General features: G+C 42.4%; 1 protein-coding gene and 1 long non-coding RNA gene across 2 annotated transcripts in view; one reads left to right on the forward strand and one right to left on the reverse strand.

Annotated features, from left to right (window-relative positions):
• Positions 1 to 20,152, forward strand: part of GFRAL (GDNF family receptor alpha like) — a 1,025,020-nt gene that overhangs the window by 377,940 nt on the left and 626,928 nt on the right. Inside the window, exon 3 of the mRNA XM_085610866.1 lies at positions 10,065 to 10,217. Within this exon, the coding sequence (XP_085466992.1) occupies positions 10,065 to 10,217 (153 nt within the window). The remainder of the gene's footprint in view (positions 1 to 10,064; positions 10,218 to 20,152) is intronic.
• Positions 13,553 to 15,269, reverse strand: LOC146817283 (uncharacterized). Its single transcript, XR_014962524.1, has 5 exons — positions 15,135 to 15,269; positions 14,941 to 15,030; positions 14,719 to 14,829; positions 14,266 to 14,376; positions 13,553 to 13,940 (listed from the first exon to the last, which is right to left on the reverse strand). It is a non-coding gene; the product is annotated as an uncharacterized LOC146817283 (long non-coding RNA).

Consider the following 20,152-nt stretch of genomic DNA (forward strand, 5'->3'; position numbering starts at 1 on the left):
ATAAAGAGGGTAAAACAGGTATCAAGGAAACCTATGTATTTCCAAGATAGGAACAGGATATGGAGTTTAGAAGCAGTGGTTATTTGCACATCTCTGAATTTGTGGGCATCCATACTAGCACGTGAATCATAGGGAATATTTAAAAATGGTCACACTACTTTACATTTGGAAGGCAGAAATCCATTGAAATACAATTGGCAATAACTCTTGTTGTACAATTCTGTGTTTCCCAAAGTCTCTCAATAAAATTGGTACCTCACCCATGTGGTTAGGACTAGTGCCCCTTGTTCAATAAATGGCCCTCAATGCAACGTGGACACATCACATTTTTCCGCAGACACTATGTTTGCAATGTGCCTAGCTGTGGATTTTGGGCACTAACTCAGCTGGCACCTAGGGAAACCTAGCAAACCTGGATATTTTTAAAAACTAGACACCCAGGGGAATCCAGAATGAGGTGACTTGTGTGGCTCTCACCAGGTTCAGTTACCCAGAATCCCCTGTAAACCTCAAACTTTGTCTAAAATCAAATTTTCCTCACATTTCTTTAATGGAAAGTTCTGGAACCTGAGGGGATCCACATGCTTCCACTCATCTAGCGTTCCCACATGTCTCCTGATAAAGTGTTACCTCATTTCTGTAGGAAGGCCTATTGCCTGCACCAGGAAACAGCCCAAAATGCAATGTGGGCACATCACATTTTTCCACTGAAAACCAACCCTTTTTTTGCAGTGTGCATACCTGTGGATTGTGGATCCCAACTCAGTCGGCAAATTGGGAAGCTTAGCAGACCTGTACATTTTTTAAACTAGACACCCAGGGTAATCCAGGGGTGATGTCTGTGGCTTCCACCAGGTTTTGTTACCCAGAATCCCTTGCAAAGTTTAAAGTTGTCTAATAAAGACATTTTCCTCAAATTTCCGTGATGGAAACAGTGCTTAATTTGGGCCAATGGTTTCCGGTGCTCGGCACCAGCACTTAATTGTCAACACCAGCACTTAATTGTTAAGACCAGCAATTTTGACAGTCTGCCACATGGTGGCATTGTTTGTCCTGTTTAGAAATGTGCGAACAACAGTTGTTTATTCATTCGAAATACCTCAAAATTGCTAAGATCTGCCTCCCGAGCAATTCCTATGGATTTAACTGCCTGGAATAGTTTGAATTGGTGCACTTGTAGGAGTGTGATGGTTAGTATATGTGTTGGTAGTCTCACTGGCAGGGCAATGGATGGTGCAAGCTGCAGTGGCCCCCTGGCACTTATTGCTTTACAAATTAAGCACTGGATGGAAAGTTCTGGAAGCTGTGGGGAGTCACATACTTCAACCAACCCAGTATTTCCACAAGTCTCCTGATGAAATTGGTACCTCACTTGTGTGGGTTGGCCTAGTGCCCACTACAGGAAACGGACCAAAAAACAACATGGATGCATCCCATAATTGCACGAAAAACTGACCTTTTTTTTGCCATGTGCCTAGCTGTGGATTTTGGACCCTATCTCATCCTGCACCTAGGGAAACCTAGCAAACCTGTACATCTTTGGACAGTAGACACCCAGTGTGTCTATCACCAGGTTGTGTTATCCGGAATCCCTTGCAAATCTTCAAATTTACCTATAAATTAAGGTTTATTGACATTTCTTTAATGGAAAGTTCTGGAGTCTGCGGGGAGCTACAAACTTGAACCTACCCAGCATTCCCCTTAGTCTCCCATAGAAAATGGTACCTCACTTATGTGGGTAGCCCTCGTGCCCACAGCTGAAAATGGCCCAAAATGTACTGCGGAACCTTCAAATGTATCCTATAATAGTGTCCAAAGCTGAGTCACCCTAAAAATGTTTAATCATCAACTCGCTGTAATATCCCCTGAATCTCTACACATTTTTGGTCCTACCCTGTCACAGTCACTTGGCCCACCCACACAAGTGAGGTATCATATTAGTCAGGAGACCGAGAGGGACGCTGGGTAAAAGGGAATTTGTGCTGGCCGGGTAATCCCATGTAGAAATGTGAGAGAAATTTGATTTCCAAATTTGAGGTATGCAGGGGTTTCTGGGTCGGAAAATGTTGGATGATCCAAACAAGCCACTCATCCCTTGACTCCCCCAGATGTCTAGTTTTCAGAAATGTCTGGATTTTGTAGGTTTCCCTAGATGGTCGCCGAGCCCGGGACCAAAACCACAGGTGCCCCCCCCCCCCTTCAAAACCAGGTCATTTTGTGATAGACAATTTTGATGGCTCCACAATATGTTTTGAGCCTTTCCCTGTCACAGGCTCTTGGTTTACCCACACAAATTAGGTACCATTTTTATCTGGAGACTTGGGGGAATGCTTGGTGGTAGGAAATTGGAGTGTGTCTGGTGATCTCACAACTTACCCACACATAAATGTGGGGTAAATGTGATTTTTTTTCCATCTAAATTTGAGGTTTGCAGGGGACTCTGGGTTGGAAAAGGTTGGGGGGAATTTATGTAAGCCACACATCCCTGGACTCCCCCCTATCTAGTTTTCAGAATTGTCTTGGTCTGGTAGGTTTCCCCAGATGGCCGGCAAGCCCGGAACCAAAAACGCAGGTGGCCCCCCTTGCAAAACCAGGTAATTTTGTGATAGATAATTTTTCTGTCTCCACAATACGTTTTGGGCCATACCCTGTTGCAGGCCCTTAGCTCACACACATGAGTGAGGTACCATTTGTATCAGAAGGTATAGTGGAACACTGGTTATTGGGAAATTTGTATCTGCCCGGTGATCCAAAAACTTTCCCAAAAATAATTGCTGGGGGTATGTGATTTCTTTAGTTAAATTTGAGTTTCGCAGGAGATTCTGGGTTGGAAAACTTTGGGGGATATATGCAAGCCAGACATCCTTAGACTTTCCAGGGTGTCGGCTGGGCCCAACACATTACAACACTCACTTCACCAACCTCAACAGGCAATTCAAACACCTTTCATACGTGACACACACAAAACCATTCACACCACCAGCCATGGGCCCAGCACACTACAACATTCAAATCAACAGGCAGTGCCATTCAAGGGCCCATCACTTTCATATGCACACATGACTGACACAGCAATGACACCGGCTGGTGGTTGACATAGTGTGTGCAGTGGCGTTTGGCTAGCAGTGTGTGTAATGACCAGCAGCAAGTCACTACTCCCACACCGCTAGGAAAATGCCAGTCCATGCACACTGCCGTCTACATGCCAGTCATTGCACACCACCAGCCAAGCACCAGTCCACACACACCACCAGCAAAGTGCCTGTCCACTCACACTGCCAGCCAAGTGCCACTCCATGCACACTGCCAGCCAAGAGCCAATCCATGCACACTGCCATCCGAGTGCAGTCCACTCACACTGGCAGCCAAGAACCCATCCACAGCCACTGTCATTCAAGCACCAATTTACGCACAGCGCCACCCAAGCACCAGTCCACACACAAGGCCATCACATTTTTTTTATACAGAAAAAGAAAATGCAAACCAATTGGAATTAGATACAAGAATATAACTACAAATAACAGCTCTAACTAAATACATCACCCTATTGCCAACTGTGAAATCTGAGCAAAAAATAATAAAACGTTACAGACCAGTCAGTTTACTTTTATGCTCACGGTTGCAAACAAAACTTCTGTTGCATGTGGTATAATTTAAAACATGGTGGAACAGGATTAGAAGGACATTTGAGGTAGTACATATAACTCTCCTTCTACATAACTCTTTGGGCACAGACTCTACATTGCTTAGCTGGAAAGTCTTTTATGGCCATTGAGGAAGGTGATCAGGAAAGTGGCGATCCTTCAATCCAGCTACATCGTGCACCGTTGCAACTCTAGGAACTGTTGCTCGTTCCACTACAACAAGGATGCCTATTACAGGCTGCTTAAACTGAAAAAATGTCATCTGTGACTCTGGAGAGCAATCCTGGAATACAACAAATGCATTGAAGGTTGCTAAATGGATAGCCAACTTTTTATAACAAATGTAAGCCTTACTAACAGCAGTGTAAGGTTCCGACCTCTGATCTACTGTATTTACACCTCCATTGTGCTTATTGTAGTCTAAAATCTTCACAGGTTTGTGCACTTCATCAGCGTGACCCCAAACAGTCACAGGTGAAGTACTGTCATCATGGATGGTAGTCAGCATGTAGACATCTCTCCTGTAAAAAAAAAGTCACTGCTAGAATTCATCATTTTGCAAAGCACTGCACTGCCCCTCTTGGCAAACAAGCTCTTTTGGGTAACCTTTATGGTAAGAGCGGATTGTGCCACAAGCAACAGTGTCCAGTTTGAACGATTCCCGGAACAATTGCACACCAGTGTAGAAGTTCTTTACGTATAAATGGTGACCTTTCTTACAAAGAGCTCTACTAAGTACCCACAGAATTTTATCGCTAACTCTGAAAGTTGACGGACAGCCAGGGGGTTCAATACTGGAATACTTACTAGTGTGCACCCTGAAATCATAGACATAGCCAGTCTTGCTCTCAGACTGCATATAAATCTTAATTCCATAATGTGTCCTCCTGCATATAAATCTTAATTCCAATATGTGTCCTCCTTCTCTGCCGCAGATGTAGAATCAGTCTCATAATCACGGTCATAGGAAGACTCGAAAAGCATATCAACAACCTGCAGAGCAGTAATCTTGCAGCTATCCATAATTCTCACTAAGAAAAGTAACTTGACAAATAAGCCAACAATACTCAACACTGTGTAAAATAAGTAAGCAACAATGTGTGACTTTATCAAGACGAAAGTTAAACTACTGGTAGCTTGAAAAGAAAAGTCAACCAATACAAACCACACAAAGATCTATATTTTGAAAAAAACAATACCACTCACTTGCCAGAGACAGTTAGACTCACCAACACCTACTCTGCACAGACACAGCAAGCACCAACGATAACACAATAGGAAGGAAAAACAAACTATTATTGCACACAAGACAACACAATACATATTGTGCACAAATACAACAAGAATTTAACACACAATAAAACAGAAGCTAAATATGCTGCTATTACGGCATTTACAAAAAATGCATTCATGCAGGGCAAAATACTCATTTGGAGGAAACAGTAGAAAAAATGTGTTCTTACCAAACAGATGCAACTACACAAACTGCATATCAACCAGCGATGAAACTGCAAGCAGGAGACACAAATGTAAAAAAAAGCTGTGCACTAGAATAGAAAGGAGAAATACAACATTACAAACTCAAATGCAAATGATGACGAGAAATAAAGCAGTTAACATTATCACACACTATATAGTCTACCCATCAACATCTAAATGCCAGCCACAAACCTAGCCAGCCAAACACCAGAACATGCAAACAGTCATCTGAACTACATTTCACACACAAACTTTCCCAGGTGTCTAGTGGCTTCTGCACCCTGTGGGGCAGGTGGGCCTTAAAATATATGAATAGAAGTTGGTGCCTTGTCATTTTTATGGGACCAGGATGCAGAGCGAAAATGAAAATTCACCGATTTAGAAAACTTAATCCATTTTTATAATTCATGTTTATTAGGATTCCAATTTAATTCATAGTCAATTATTGTCCATGAGTATTCAGTTGAGTATTCCAAGAACAAGTTCAACATTTCGCTATCCAGGCTTTTTTCTCAAACATATGGGGATTACCCATGCCTCATAGCGCAACATGAGTAATATGACCCACTGCATTTCAGACAACAGAGGTAACTGCGATAAAACAAATCATATTTGAAATGTAAACCAGCAATATCCAGCACATGAACATATGCAGTATAATTACTCGATGTGAAACTCCGCTTCTGTAGTTTAGCATCCACCACTCTGCTTTCAATAGATACAGTGATGATAATCATCAAACATATGCATGTTAATTAAGCAGAAAATAAATCGTACATTCAGTCTAAAAGGGTGCGTGTGAGATTGTAGTATTCTGTTTATTTTCATGGTTAACTAAAAGCACGTTTTGATTTAATCACGTGGTAAAATTTAAAAGCACTGGTGACGGCCATGTTTAATTACCGTTCACACGTTGGTGTATCCTCCATTTGTACTGTTACTTTGTTCCTAAACGCTAAAATTCAACCTGGCTAAATTTATGTTCTTACACAAAAGGAAGAGAAAGAACTTAAAGAATACATTGAAAAAACAGTATTTGAAAGTTTCGTCCTCATCTCTTCACCGCCTGTCTGGAGATCTCATCATTTATGTGCCCAAATCCAATAGTGAACTACACCAATTTGCTTAATATAGAGAGCTAAAGGCTGTAGCCATTTAAAACAGATATCGTCTTGCCCTCATAACTGTCCTGCTAGGCCATTCATGTACAGCAAGATGGTCTACCTCCTGTTACAAATTTGAAAATGTGATGAGTGGAAAATAGCATTTCGCAGTAACCATGGGTACTGCGAATATCTGGGCATGTCTTTTGGCATTTGCAATGCCCATGTAACCTATCAACGCTTTGTGAATGATATTTTGAGAAAATTACAATATGATACACTATTATGTATTTGTACTGATTGGGAATTCGGAACAGACTGGGTTACATTTCTCTGCCACACCACCAGTACATCATCTACAGAGCGCAGAGGTCTTCATTTAATTAAGTTACTATTGCATGCATGCCAAGATGCTCAAATGAATGCTTGAAACCATATCTGTCAGCATCTTGGTTTATATGGTTTCGGGAAATTGACATAAGAAATGATCCATTTATAATGGAAGCAGGGCTGCAGTGAACTACATCAACTATTGTTTTCTAGGCTTCGCCAATCTCTACTATCAATTTATACAACGTTTTTCCACAATCATTGCACCTAAATGGGTTCTCTGTCAGTGGGAACCGAAACAACATTAAGCATACAATATGTTAAAAATAAAGCTTTTATTGCAGCCCTAGTTCGCTGTCATCCCATTGTTTACTTCCATTTATTGTAGAAACTGGTGTCTCAGCTACAGTGATGGGCAATCCTTTCCCAATGAGATGAAGATTCTGAAGAATTACATCCTTTTCTCTTGCACCGTCAACACTATGGAACAACATTAGACCATATATGATTGTGAGCAGTTAGCCATTAAGGGCATATTTGGCCATAGAGGACATTATCTGGAGGAGGCTAATTATCAGGATTTTAGAGTAATTATGTCTTTCCCCTAAAGGAATATAGCACACAAGCCCAATCATTCCCCTGTTCCTACCAAGGTACTGAATAATAACCGGGGGATAAGGAAAAGAAAACAGAGAACCTGTTTCAGAATGGCATCAACAGCTGCCTAGTATTGTCTCAGAACCACTGCTCTGATGTCTCCAAGAGACAGAAAGAGAAGGTTAACAGCATGAAACTTTGCAAATGTACACGCACAGAATATATCACACCAATGTTTTGATTGCTTATCTCTCGCTCTGCAAGGACATACTGTGACTAACCTCAGGAATCAAATAGGGAGAGGATCCAGTACGGCCAGAATGGAACAAGGTAGCACACTGGTTTAGCAGGATGGTTGCTGGAGTTACCGTAGAATCTAAAACAAATGGCACAGAGGAATGTCCCGAGATGGAGTGCAGCAGCATTCTGGATACATAGCAAACAGAGGCAATGGAGAAAAAAACCTTAGTGGGCCTGAAAGTGTAAACAACGAACAGAGGATAAAGACCAAGGGTCTTATTACACATTATCACTGTTTGCACCCGGTGTAAGCGCTGCCCCAGGGCAGCCACAAACTCGTGCTTTCAAAGTGCAGGCAGCACTCGCCTGCACTTTCAAAGGGGTTTAGAGATCCCTTGTAGGCTGGTACAGTCAGCGACTTCACCCGCCTGCATGGGGATGTATGGGGGGTCCATGGGGCCCCGTTTACCCCCTGCAGAGGGCTGCTGTCAGGAGGCGCACTGACAGTGCGCCACCTTTCAAATGGCGCTCTGACAGTGTGCCTCCTGAGGGCTGCTTTGACTCTGCGCCAGCGTCTATAATTCGGCACGGGCTCTGAGTCTAAGTAATTCCATCATTTGCATAGGGCAGGCCCTGATGCAAATGAAGGAACGCCCTCTGTTGATTGCGCTGGCTCTTTAAGTGCACCAGCGCTATCAGTATTATAGCAGGGGACGCAGAAGCTTCTGCGTCCCCTTCTATGATACCAAAGTGCTCCGGGGCGCGCAAAGTGAGCACAAATGCCCATTGTGCCCCGGGGCACCATCTGTAATACAGCCCCCAATGTATCAGAGGACAAGAAAAGGTGTGGAACTGAGAAGCATAACAATAACAAAGAGTGAGGGCTTGCAAATGCTGAGTGACAAACTGATTGAAGCAAATTAAGCCAAAACAACTAGGAGATGTTGCTAGCAACCAATTAAGGGCCTGCACTGGCCTTTTGTAGTCGCTGACCCATAGGACACCGGACATTGCGCATAAAAAGTGAAGTGTGAACTAGCCTTGCTTCTACATTCCAATCCTCCATCCTCAAAAAGTTTGACCTTTTCCGTACTTGCGATCTTTCTTGATATTTCTGACAGCCCCCCACCATTCGAAGTCCACTTCCTGATCCTATGCTGGGACCACTTTTTTAGGTCTCGCCTGACCCAGCGCATGCGCTGGTCTGGCGAGACTTATTGAGAGGGCTCCAAAAAGTGCTACCAGGCCAGTCTAGAGCTACAGTGCATGTGCGCAGGCGCGCGCGCCGCGCTTTACCGCAATTTACTTTAACTGTCGCGGCCGCACGTCCGCTTTGATGTTTGATCGCAATCGCGATCACTTTCTTGGCCGCTTGGCATAGCCAATAGGTCTCGCTTTTGGGACCTTATAAGAATTTAGTTATGCAACTGTTGCATGGCTAAACACTTATAAGGTCCCAAAGGCGAGACCTATTGGCTATGCCAATGCTTGTTTTGTTTTATGGGCATTAATTCAAGACTGCAGTCACGGGGTATGCACACAAAATAAGCGGGCTTTCAAGGTCTCTTTTCCAGGGTAAATAATTAAGCTGACCAACATGATTATGTGAATCAATAATGGTTTCTACCTTTTATTCTTGAGAGCCCTGTACTGATAGGAGTGGCTGTGGTGTTCCTCCTTAAGTGGCTGCAGGTTTGTTAAGGTAAACAAATAAACCTTAATGTATTGTCCACTTCTTAGGTTATCCTACCAACCTAAGACCGGAAAGGGACCTATCTGTCTGGTGGTAAACTTAGGTTAGGACTCTGGCAGATGTAAATATTGCATAGACAGGCATACTTTCCCCACAGCCTTGTTTTCAGGAGCTGGTCTATATCAATCAGTTTGTCTCTTATGTTCTGCCTTTGCTGTAAGCAGATGCTGATTGAACCTTTTCCTAACTGCCCTGTATTGCATACACAGATGAAATACTAGACTGAAATGATAAAGTTAAGAGAAGATTTCGGTGGTGATAGGAGCAGTCTCATGAAAGGATGCTGCCCCCAAACTGGGGTGGGTACGAAGACAGAAAATAAAGATTCTAGGACAAATCCATTAAACAGCTGCAGGAAAGGGTAGGCCGGTAGGGTCTGTGAGTAGCACCACAAGCCAAAGAGATTTGAGAGATAAGCTGAGAACCATTGGCGTGCCATCTAATGCCAAAACAGCAAAACTCCGGCAGCGCTGCTGAAAGGTCTGGAATAAGCCTAGAGAAGAGGTGATTAAAACACACGGGACTGTGGAAACTGGGCGCATGTGTGTTATAGTAACCTCTGTGAGGAGTCTCAGTTGAGAGAGTTTAGTGGAGAACAGATTTTATAGAGTTTCTTCGGTTTTATCACAATTGATTCATTATACATTTTTGTGCAGGTTCCCTCTTCTAGATAAGCCTACATTGATCTAAATAAAATTAATGTAATGGTCTGGAATTTAAACATCATTAGTTAATTCAAAACATAAGTTCATACAAAAATGTCAAGTTTATAATTTTAATAAATAATTACTGACTGTACTACAAAATAAGAGTGTACTATACTAAGCAGTGTATTATTTAAGTTCAAACAGGACAAACAATGCAAAAGCTCAGCATGTTTCTTTGTTATTTCTTTCTTTACTATGTCATACCATATAGGTGAAACCTGCCAAATGAAAGATTCACAACGATGCAATGTTGCCATCAAATACTTGGCCGATAGATATCCAAATTTTAAAGATTGTTTCTGCACGGAGATTTTGGACTGCAATATCAAACATTCGCTTGTGGAAGCCTGCTACAGTAATAAAGGTAACCCTTTTGTATTCAATAGAATTTATAATTGTCGTAAAATTACATTAATAGTTTTATCCTAATAGGACTACAACAAGTACCAAGAAAAAAAACTAGAAGAACAGTCATTTTTTCGCTTGCTCTGGTTGGCTTCATAAATTGCATTATAGTGCCTGAACAGTGCCCACACTTGCTTCAAAGGAGCTTATACAGAATTTATAAACTTATGGTGAGCCGCACTCCAGAAAACTAGGGCTGTGTCCTTACAGGAAGGTGGTTAGGATACATTGTAGCTTGCCAAATTCCAAAATCTCTTTTTGTATTTGCCAGATATCAACCTTTTTCTTGAATTATTTAGCTTGGTTAAACTCCAAAATGTGGTCTTAATGTAAGCAATATATTCAAAGATGCTTCATCATATCCTATAACTCTCTGATCGACCTACCTTAATTCTGTTGAAAGTTTCTGTAATGTAAGTGTTAGACCTGTCATCCTGACGGTGGTGTTCCTCCAACTGGTTGCCTGCTTTCCTCTACCTTTTTCTGTATTATTTTGTTGGCCTTCCGACTCTAAGCACTTAAGACCGGTGCTAAAGTGCATGTGCTTCTCCCCTAAACATGGAGACATTGGTATATACTTGATTGGGATATTTAGTTTGCTTATAATTCCCTTGTAAATTGCTATAAGATATACCCAGCACATGTAATCTAAATGCTACTAATAGGCCTGCAGCACTGGTTGTGCCACTCACACAAGCAGCCTTTCAAAGCTGTCTCCAGCCTGCCACTGCAAGGCCCGTGTGCGCAGTTTATTGTCAATTTGACTTGGCATTTAAAACCACTTGCCAAGCCTTCAACTCCCCTTTTATTCCACATAGGTCACCACTCAGGTAGGGCCTAGGTAGCCCTAAGGGCAGGGTGCTCTGTAACTAAAAGGTAGGACGGGTACTTTTAAGATTTACATATCCAAGTAGTGACAATCTGCTACATTTGTTTTTCCCTTCTGTGAGGCCTACTTTGCTCAGAGGCTAGCACTGGGAATTCCTTAAATCCCTTTTAATCTGTACATCCTGATTAGAAAGGAGCAGCTAGATCATGTCTCATGTCTTTGGAATGGCAATGATAAATCCTACTTTGTGGTAAAGTTGGATTTGATATTATTATTTTAGGAATGCCACTTTTAGAAAGTGGACACTTCTTTGCTCTAAACATTGTTCTTTGTGCCTGCAGCCTGTCTCCAATACACATCTGGGCTGGGTGACAGCTACACTTTGTACATTCCCTCTAGACAGCCACAAACACATGAAGGTGAGGCTCATCTGAATTCTGAGCACTCATCTGCATTCTGATGAGTATTTCTGGGCAGGGAGGAATGGGTGGGGCTGAAACTTACACTTCAAAAGGTAGTGCCCTGTCCACACTAAGCACTGATTTACACCCCAAAGATAGCGTGGCAGACAGAGCTGGGTTGAATGGGATCCTTGGGCCCTGAGCGTTGTTTTGATTCCACTTTGTGTTATTGTCTGGAAGGGCTACACAAACCATTCACAGTCATGAGACACAGGCCACTAGCACAAGGCAAAAATCATTAGGACAAGAAAATGGCAACTTTCTAAACATTCTTATCCCAGAAGGCTGGGCAAAAAACACCTGGAACCGGACAAATGTAGTTGCAAAAAATAACAGAAGGTTCCTTGTTTCTGTGCAATTTGAAATAATCTGTAAGTAATCAATCAAGTCCACAAGTGATATTAAAATTCTAACAGAACAACGAATTAGGAAAATCCCATCAGTAGATTATTCAAACATATGTGTGTGTGTGTGTGTGCGCGTGTGTGTGTGTGTGTGTGTGTGTGTGTGTGTGTGTGTGTGTGTGTGTGTGTGTGTGTGTGTGTGTATATATATATATATTCACTGAAAAAACCATAGGTTTCAGGGGTGTTATAGTTAGCTGGACTTTTCACTTGTACAAAACCATTGAAATTCCCCCGTTATAGTTAGTTCAGCTAACTATAACTCGCGCGCTCGCAATGCACTGCTGATGACGTCACATATTACATCACTCATGACATGGTCAGTGACATCACTCATGACATCACTGATGAAATCTCAAATGACATCACTGATGACATCATCCAATGAATGTGTGTTTTTCTGAAAATTAAATATGTTTTATATATGTACATCTCAAGGTCGATGGAAGAATAAATGGGTATATAAGTGTCTAAATGGATGATTTGTTTTTGAAAAATGTATTGTGTAACTGACTGATTAAGTGTATCATAGTAAATACATGGCTTAGTGAGTAATGTTTAAATATGTAAATATCTGTATCAGTCTCTCACTTTGTGTATAAGTGGCTGCATGGGTTGGTGAGTAGCTACATGGGTGTCTATATAGGTTATTAGTTGGTTTTTTGAGTATCAGTCTGAGTGTCTGCATGGTTCGGTGGGGGGTATTACGTAGTGCATAGGTGCATGAATGAGTGACTCACTGTTTGTATGTGTTGAACACAGCATGTGTGCAGGAATGTATGGGTGGATGAGTGTGTGTATGGGTGTGTTAGTGAGTGAATGACTGTCTCAATAGTGTCTTTATGAGTAACTACATATGTTTTAAACTAGTATATGTGACTATTGGTGTATATATGTGAGTATATGTGAGAGTGAGAGATTGAAAGAGTTCCTGTATGAATAAGTATGTGTTTCTATAAGTGATTGTTTAAAAGACTAAGTATGTGTAAGTTTCCGTAGAAGTAAGTGTGGTGGTGTGTGTATAACTGTATATGCAAGTAAATGTATGTTTGATTCTTTATTAGCATGAGTGACTATGTGTGTGAGTAACTCTATGGATGAGTGGCATTGTGTAACAGGATGTATAGGTGTATGAGTACATATGATGAGTGAGTACATGTATGAGTGACTGTATAGGACTGTTGGTGAATGAGTGGATGTGTATGTGGATCTTAGAATTACTGAAGAGGTTGTTGTAACTGGTATTGGTATGTCCATTGTTTTGAAAATTTTAGTCTCTATTTGAATGTGTGTATCAAAGGTTATATTAGGGTGAGAGGAGGTCTGCCACTCTATCACAAGGATGATGTCAACCAATATAACAAGGGGAACCCCTGTAGAAGGATGAAGGTAGAGACACAGGGGAAAGAAACTCAACAAAGAAAGAAAGGTACTCTACCTATTTTTTTCTAAATGTACAATGTATCATATCATAAATATACTGACACTTAAATACGACCTATATAGAGCAAGGAAATTCCAGTGCATAGTCAAAGAAAGATTTGTTTGTATTTTTATTTTTTATTTTAATCAATTTAGACAGAGGGATTCAAGAGGTGAGTGAAATCCTCAATAGTTTATAGCAAACACAATATCGTGAGCCACAATACAAATAATAATGACAGAAAGATCCCAATCACTATCACGCGCATACAGACATACACACTTATGCCGGTATCATATCACACCTTAAAAACTCATACATCTACTCATAAAAATGCCAATCATCAAGTGGGGGTCCAAAAGAAATTTGCCTCATAAATCAATATATAAGTAAAAGCATATAAACATTCAATGCTGTGCTGAAGAGAGCATGTTCAAAATACAAGATTTAGGGCTTAAGTGGACCCCTTGGGAGCGCCGACGCGCGTTTCGGTGAGCGCACCGAAATGCAGGTGCCACCTTCCTCAGGGCGAACAAGGAAATGGTTTTGGCGTTTTAGCTGGGACCTAACAAAAATAAGAAAAGCAAATCAAATCAAACAAAAGAGAGAGCAATTCAAGTGTCATTTAATAACATCATTGGTTTCAAATAGAGGACTAAACAACACAAGGTCATATGTCATACGTGTCAAACATCATAGAAGAATTTATTTAAACATTAATGTCTAGTGAGAAATTGCATTATTCAATAGAACAACGTGAACACTGACGAGTCCTGTTTTCCAGGGAGAAGAGAAAGAGCATATAGTATACTTTATTAACATCATGTTTCTAGTGGTAAAGGTTAGTTCAAAGGGAAAAAGGAGGGCAGAACGATCGTTTTTACGCTCACCTGTGGGGAATCAAGTAGTTGCAAATAGGTCCAAGTGAGGACACAGGCAAGAAGAATCTCTGATCTCAGGCGGCAAAAGGGGGTCAAGAATGTTCATAAGAACAAGATCTGCTGGGAAAACATAAAAAAGGACGAAAAAGAGAGAAGATAGAACTCTAGCTGAATGAACAAAAAAATAGAAGAAGAATAACATCGTCATCTTTCTTGTGTATGTATTTCTAATATATGGAGTATGGAAAGGCGACTATTTCTTGCCTTAATTAAATAAAAAATGGGAAGGAAAAGCTAGCGGTCAGGACAATAACAAAAAAGCAAAAAGACAACAAGAGTAAAGTGGGGAGACTATCCGTAGCGTGCTGGTGGACAAAAGGAGACGGATAGAAAGCTCTCTAAACTGTATTTTAAAAAAGGCAGTCAAAAGGGGTAACAAATAGGGCGGGATAGAAAAGTTACCTGATGGGGGAGTATTGGGTTCGCCGTCAAAGTTGCATCCTTTTAGTTATAGATTTACGGCGACATAATGGTGGGATAAGGATCCCCGATGGCGCTAGAAAAGCCCAATGCCTAATGATAAAAAAAGAGATATAAACAAAACTCGTGGAAAATTTCGTTTTAGATACTGCAAAACCAGGGCTCTACGGGGTCTAAAGATAAGAAAAGAAAGGGGGGCCATACCTGGGGGAACAAGGGTATATGCCACAATGAAAGAAAAAGGCAGGAGCAGGCTCAACTTGCTGCGGTGGATATCAGCGAGTAATTGGAGGCCTGGAAGAATGAATAAGTAAAAAAGCCATTAGTCTGGGAAAACCGGGAGGGGATACACAGCTGTAGTTTATCAGGAGAAGAGCCACAGAGTCAGAGGGAAATACCTGAAGGCACGGGCGCCGCGTGGAAATTCACACCGTCAGAGCGCAAAACTCCGGCGAAAAACGAAGATTCCTCGGAGGCGGGAAAATCATGAACGATCAGGTAAGCGCCCGGAGTGGTTAGATGGCCATTTAAATAGGCCAATGCACGGAGGTAAATGAGAGAAAAAAAATGAAAAAAATAAGGAGGGAGGGCGTGGTCAGGTTTAAAGGGGCAAAGAATAATGTAAAGCAGAGGCTTTAAAGCGATGAAAATCACATAGGAGATGGGATGGAACGGTGCAAGGCAAAGGTTTTAAATGGATGAAAATAGCACGGGCATGTAGATAGAATAGTGCAAGGATGAGGGTCACGTAGGCATAAAGGTAGAAAAATAAAGACAAAAGTGTAGAAATAATAATCCATGCAGAAAAAGAAGAATAGATATAAGTGAAATAAAATAAAATAATGTGAAATGAAATAAAATAAAATAAAGTAAAAGCCCGGGCGGAGTCTGATCTAGAACAACGGAACATGCACAGTGCATGGTAAACAAGCGGGACCTGTTCATCTAGTGGCAAGGGTCATGAATCCAAATCGGACAATAATAACGGAGGAAAAAATATATGTTTAACAACAAGAGACATATTCAGAAAGATCCAAATCACTGTGATAGGAACATCCAAATCACTGTGATCTGAACATCCAGGTGTCAGATAGTGGAAAAAAGGTGCTAGTTCAAAGCAGGTTCTACTAAGTTCCAATACTCGCCTACATATGGATATCCACGTAAACTGAAAGGGCTCAGGGCTAAAAGGCTGAGACAAAGGGTGAAAGATCAGAGGTCACATGGAGGTAGGAAGAGTAGTTAGGCTTAAAGAATAGCATTTTCCCATGGAAGGGATTCATTTAGTCCCTTGTCCTTAGATTTAAGGACAAAAATCCAGTACACTTCTCGCTTTTTGCGGACATTGTTGCTGTCAGAGCCCCTTTGTTGGCGGATCTTTTCTGAGATCGTCCAACGCAGGTCAGTTTCAGAGTGTCCCATAGCAGTCCAATGATCTACTAGGGGGGCTCCATGTCTGGTTCGTCTAATGTTGGACTTATGCTCTCCTATTCGAATCCTTACCTCTCTGGCAGTCTCGCCTACATAGGTGAGGGGGCAGGGGCCCTGGATGGCATAGATGCAGTTGGATGTCCTGCAGTTGGTCATGACCTTCATCTTGACATTATAGTCATTGATACAGATATTGTTGCCGACTATAGCATGAGGGCATGCATGGCACGTACCACATCGGTGGTTACCATTGATAGGAACAGTCCCCTCAATAGATTTTTGTATCCAGCCTCTTGTTTCAGGTTGTTTAGCTTTAACTATCCAGTTTCTCAAGTTTTTGTTCCTGCGGAATGCAAAAAGGGGCTTGGAGATGTGAGTTGTTTCTGGCTCTAGGTTTAACAGATGCCATTGTGAATTCACAATTTGTCTGATTTTATTGTTCATCACAGAGTGTTTTGTGACGCAGACTAATTTATCCGGCTGGTTCCGTGTCTTCGGTAGAAACATGGAGTCGCGGTTATAGAAACGGGCTCTCTTGCAAGCATTCCTTACCATCCTACGGGGATAACCCTTTTGGATGAATTTTTCTTTCATGGTTTCAGCATGAAGCAAATAGTCATTGATGGTAGTGCAATTTCTGCGCAAACGGAGGAATTGACTAAAGGGTATTCCATCCTTTTGACTCCTCGGGTGGAAACTGTCGAAGTGGAGGAGTGTGTTTCTGGCTGCAGGTTTGGTATAGAGGGAAAAACACAGCTTGGATTCCCGATGTTCAACCCAAACGTCGAGGAATTCTAATTTGGTAGTACTCGTGTGAGCAGTGAATCTGATGTTGACATCAGCTAAGTTAATCCATCTGATATACTCGTCAAGGGACAATTGGTCACCAGTCCAAATGAAGAAAATATCATCTATGTACCGTGACCAGAGGCGTACATTTTTCTTTCTTTGTACAAGGATGATGTCATCAGTGATGTCATCAGTGATGTCATTGGAGATGTCATCAGTGATGTCATGAGTGATGTCACTGAACATGTCATGAGTGATGTAATATGTGACGTCATCAGCAGTGCATTGCGGGCGCGCGAGTTATAGTTAGCTGAACTAACTATAACAGGGGAATTTCAATGGTTTTGTACAAGTGAAAAGTCCAGCTAACTATAACACTATACCTAACTATGCCTACAGAGATAGGACATGTGAAGAAAGAAGAAAAAATGCACAGAAAGAAAAAAAAGCAGTGCAGAAAGAAGCAACAGAAGTCCTCAAAGACGAAGAAAAGTGCAGGAAGAAGGATAACGTGCAGAAAGAACAAAAAGAAGAGCAGAAAGAAGCCTTGTTGCAAAATCATCCTGTACCCTCAACTTTTTCAGACGGATACTGGTGGTAACTGAGTCTGACTAACCAGTCCTAGAGCCAGTGCTATGTTAAAAGACACTTAGAATACAGTGAAAGAACCTACATACACTAGGGAACATTATGCGTTGGGGTCCCCCTGTGATTAGCATGACCTCCTCTGTAAGCCCCTAGTATATAATAGGGCATGGGGATTAAAACTACCTCTTAAAACAGGCCACAGGGCGTTTTTGCACACGTTAACTCAGGCCCCGTCCCCTCCCTTCACCACTGTGTAAACACGCCCTGTGTCCGTTTTTAGTTGGGAGATTAAGTTCATTTGAATCCTGAGGGTCCCTAGGGTCCAACTAGCCCACTAGGTACCTCCAGTAAGTGCCACAGAGCTGCGTTGCAGAGAGGTGTAAAAAGTGGCACGGCCTGGACCACCTCTCTGCAATGCAGCTCAGTGGCGCTTACTGGAAGCACTTGGTGGGCTAGTTAGCCCCCAGGGGCCCTCCGTATTGAAGGGAAATTATATCCCCAATTTAAAACGTGCCATAGTGCGAGTTTGCACACGTCACCTCAGGCTCCGTCCCCTTCCTTCACCACTGTGTAAACGCGCCCTGTGGCTGTTCTAAGTTGAGAGATTAAGTCCCCTTGAATCCTAAGGGTCCCTAGGGTCAAACTAGACCACTAGGTACCTCCAGTAAGCGCCACAGAGCTGCGTTGCAGAGAGGTGTAAAAAGGGGCTTGGCCTCAGAACACCTGTCTGCAGCGCAGCTCCCTGGCGCATACTGGAGATGCCTGTTGGGGGCGCGTTTGCAGAGTGCTGCACGGAGGGGGCATGGCCTCCGGCACGATGCCAGTCTTTGATTTATTTTAATTTTTTAAGAAGGGGGCTGTGTGGTTCCCCTTCTTATTCTAATTTATTGGCCCTGATGACCCCATCCCCCAGTGCCTGTCTCCTAATTATATTTTTTTGACCCCAATCCCCAGGGCCGGCCACTGTTTTTTATTATTTTTAAAAAATATATATTTATGGACACACCTAGGACATGCTGGACAAACCGTACGTACCTATCACCATGACGATTTGCGTGATATTCATTAAAAGGCGACTATGCATGCAATGAATCCACATGGAATGTATTTACACCACTAGTGACATGTCTGATGCCCTACCGTGCCTAATCCCGGTAGACACCCTTGTCGTTTATTTATACAAACATGGGTAGCTATTGATGGGCACATTTAATACACATGCACACCAAGCCATTCAAAGGGGATTCGACAAAAATTCGACCAAAACTATGCAAGAAACCCCCCTTACGGTTAATAAAACACACATCCACTGCCGGATGTGTAATACTTTTTATTTTACTCTCTGGAAAGGGGACGAACATCACTTGAGAGTCACAGCGCACTCCTGACAGAGCCCAATGCTGTGTTACACCCACCATTGCCTGCCGAGTGCCACACACCTCTGTGTTGTATTCCACTAACTAGTGCATATGCTATGATACTCTCTAGCCCATGTGCACTGTAACACCACCCCGTGAATATGTCATGCCACACTTGTCTTCGCATGGGTTATATTGCCCCATCTAACGTGCCTTCCTCGATGCCTATGTTATAACGCACAGTGCTATGCCATACATATTACAATCTGGGATCCATATCTTTGTCACGGTGCATATGCAACGTTACACTCCCCAGCACATATTTTATATTACAACTTTAGAGACTAGTTAGGTTACACAACACTGCCCTGTGCATATTACACTCCAAGGCGCATATCGCATAGCACGCGCTAGTGCCTGTGCTATCTCGCGCTCTCCAATGAATCTGTCATTGCGCACAATGTATTGCATATTATATTTCACGCCCGGTTCATCTTATATCACACTTTTTGGTGCATAGTTTATACCATACACTATATCTAGTTTTCATTTTCAATCGTGCTCTCAGGACTATGTTCTATATAACACTGTGTTCACCTACCCTTTTCACGGGCATTACATTTTGCGATAGGGGGTGGAGGGTCAGGGGGTGTTTCTGCCACGTGAGCCCGGAGTCACAGTCACAAACGTCCTCTTCTTCCTGAATAAAAGTGAGATTATGCTGCATACTTGTTCATATTTTAAGTAGTTCGCACAGACACAATGTTTTAAAAACATCCCCCTCCTCCCTATCCTCTGTTGTGTGAATCCATGGACTAGCCTCCTCCCTCCTGCCATGCATGGTCTGATGTGCTGCCACTGCCCTCAATTTAGTATGATGTACCAGTCCACTCCTCCTGCCCTCCATTGCCCAATTCTATGCCCCATCATTGACCTCCTGCTTAAACTCTGTGCTTAGCTTGCTGCCCCTATTCTCCTTCCCCCTGCCCTCCGATGTCTTTGTGCATGCCCCTGCTCCATCCTTTTTGCCCACCATGTCCCATGGACCTGCCACTCCTATCTACTCTGAGTGTTCTGTTGAGCTGCCACTCCCCTCCCACCTGCCTAGCATTGTCAGATGACTGTAACCTGTCCCTGCCACCTCCACCCTGCCTGTCCACATGCCATGCCCCTATCCTCTTCCTCCTGTCCTACATGGTCCATTGTACTGCCACACCCTTCTGCCCTCCCTGGTCTGTTGTGCTGCAACT

This window comes from Triturus cristatus, chromosome 6 (assembly GCF_964204655.1).
Source record: "Triturus cristatus chromosome 6, aTriCri1.1, whole genome shotgun sequence".
Classification (NCBI taxonomy): Eukaryota; Metazoa; Chordata; class Amphibia; order Caudata; family Salamandridae; genus Triturus; species Triturus cristatus.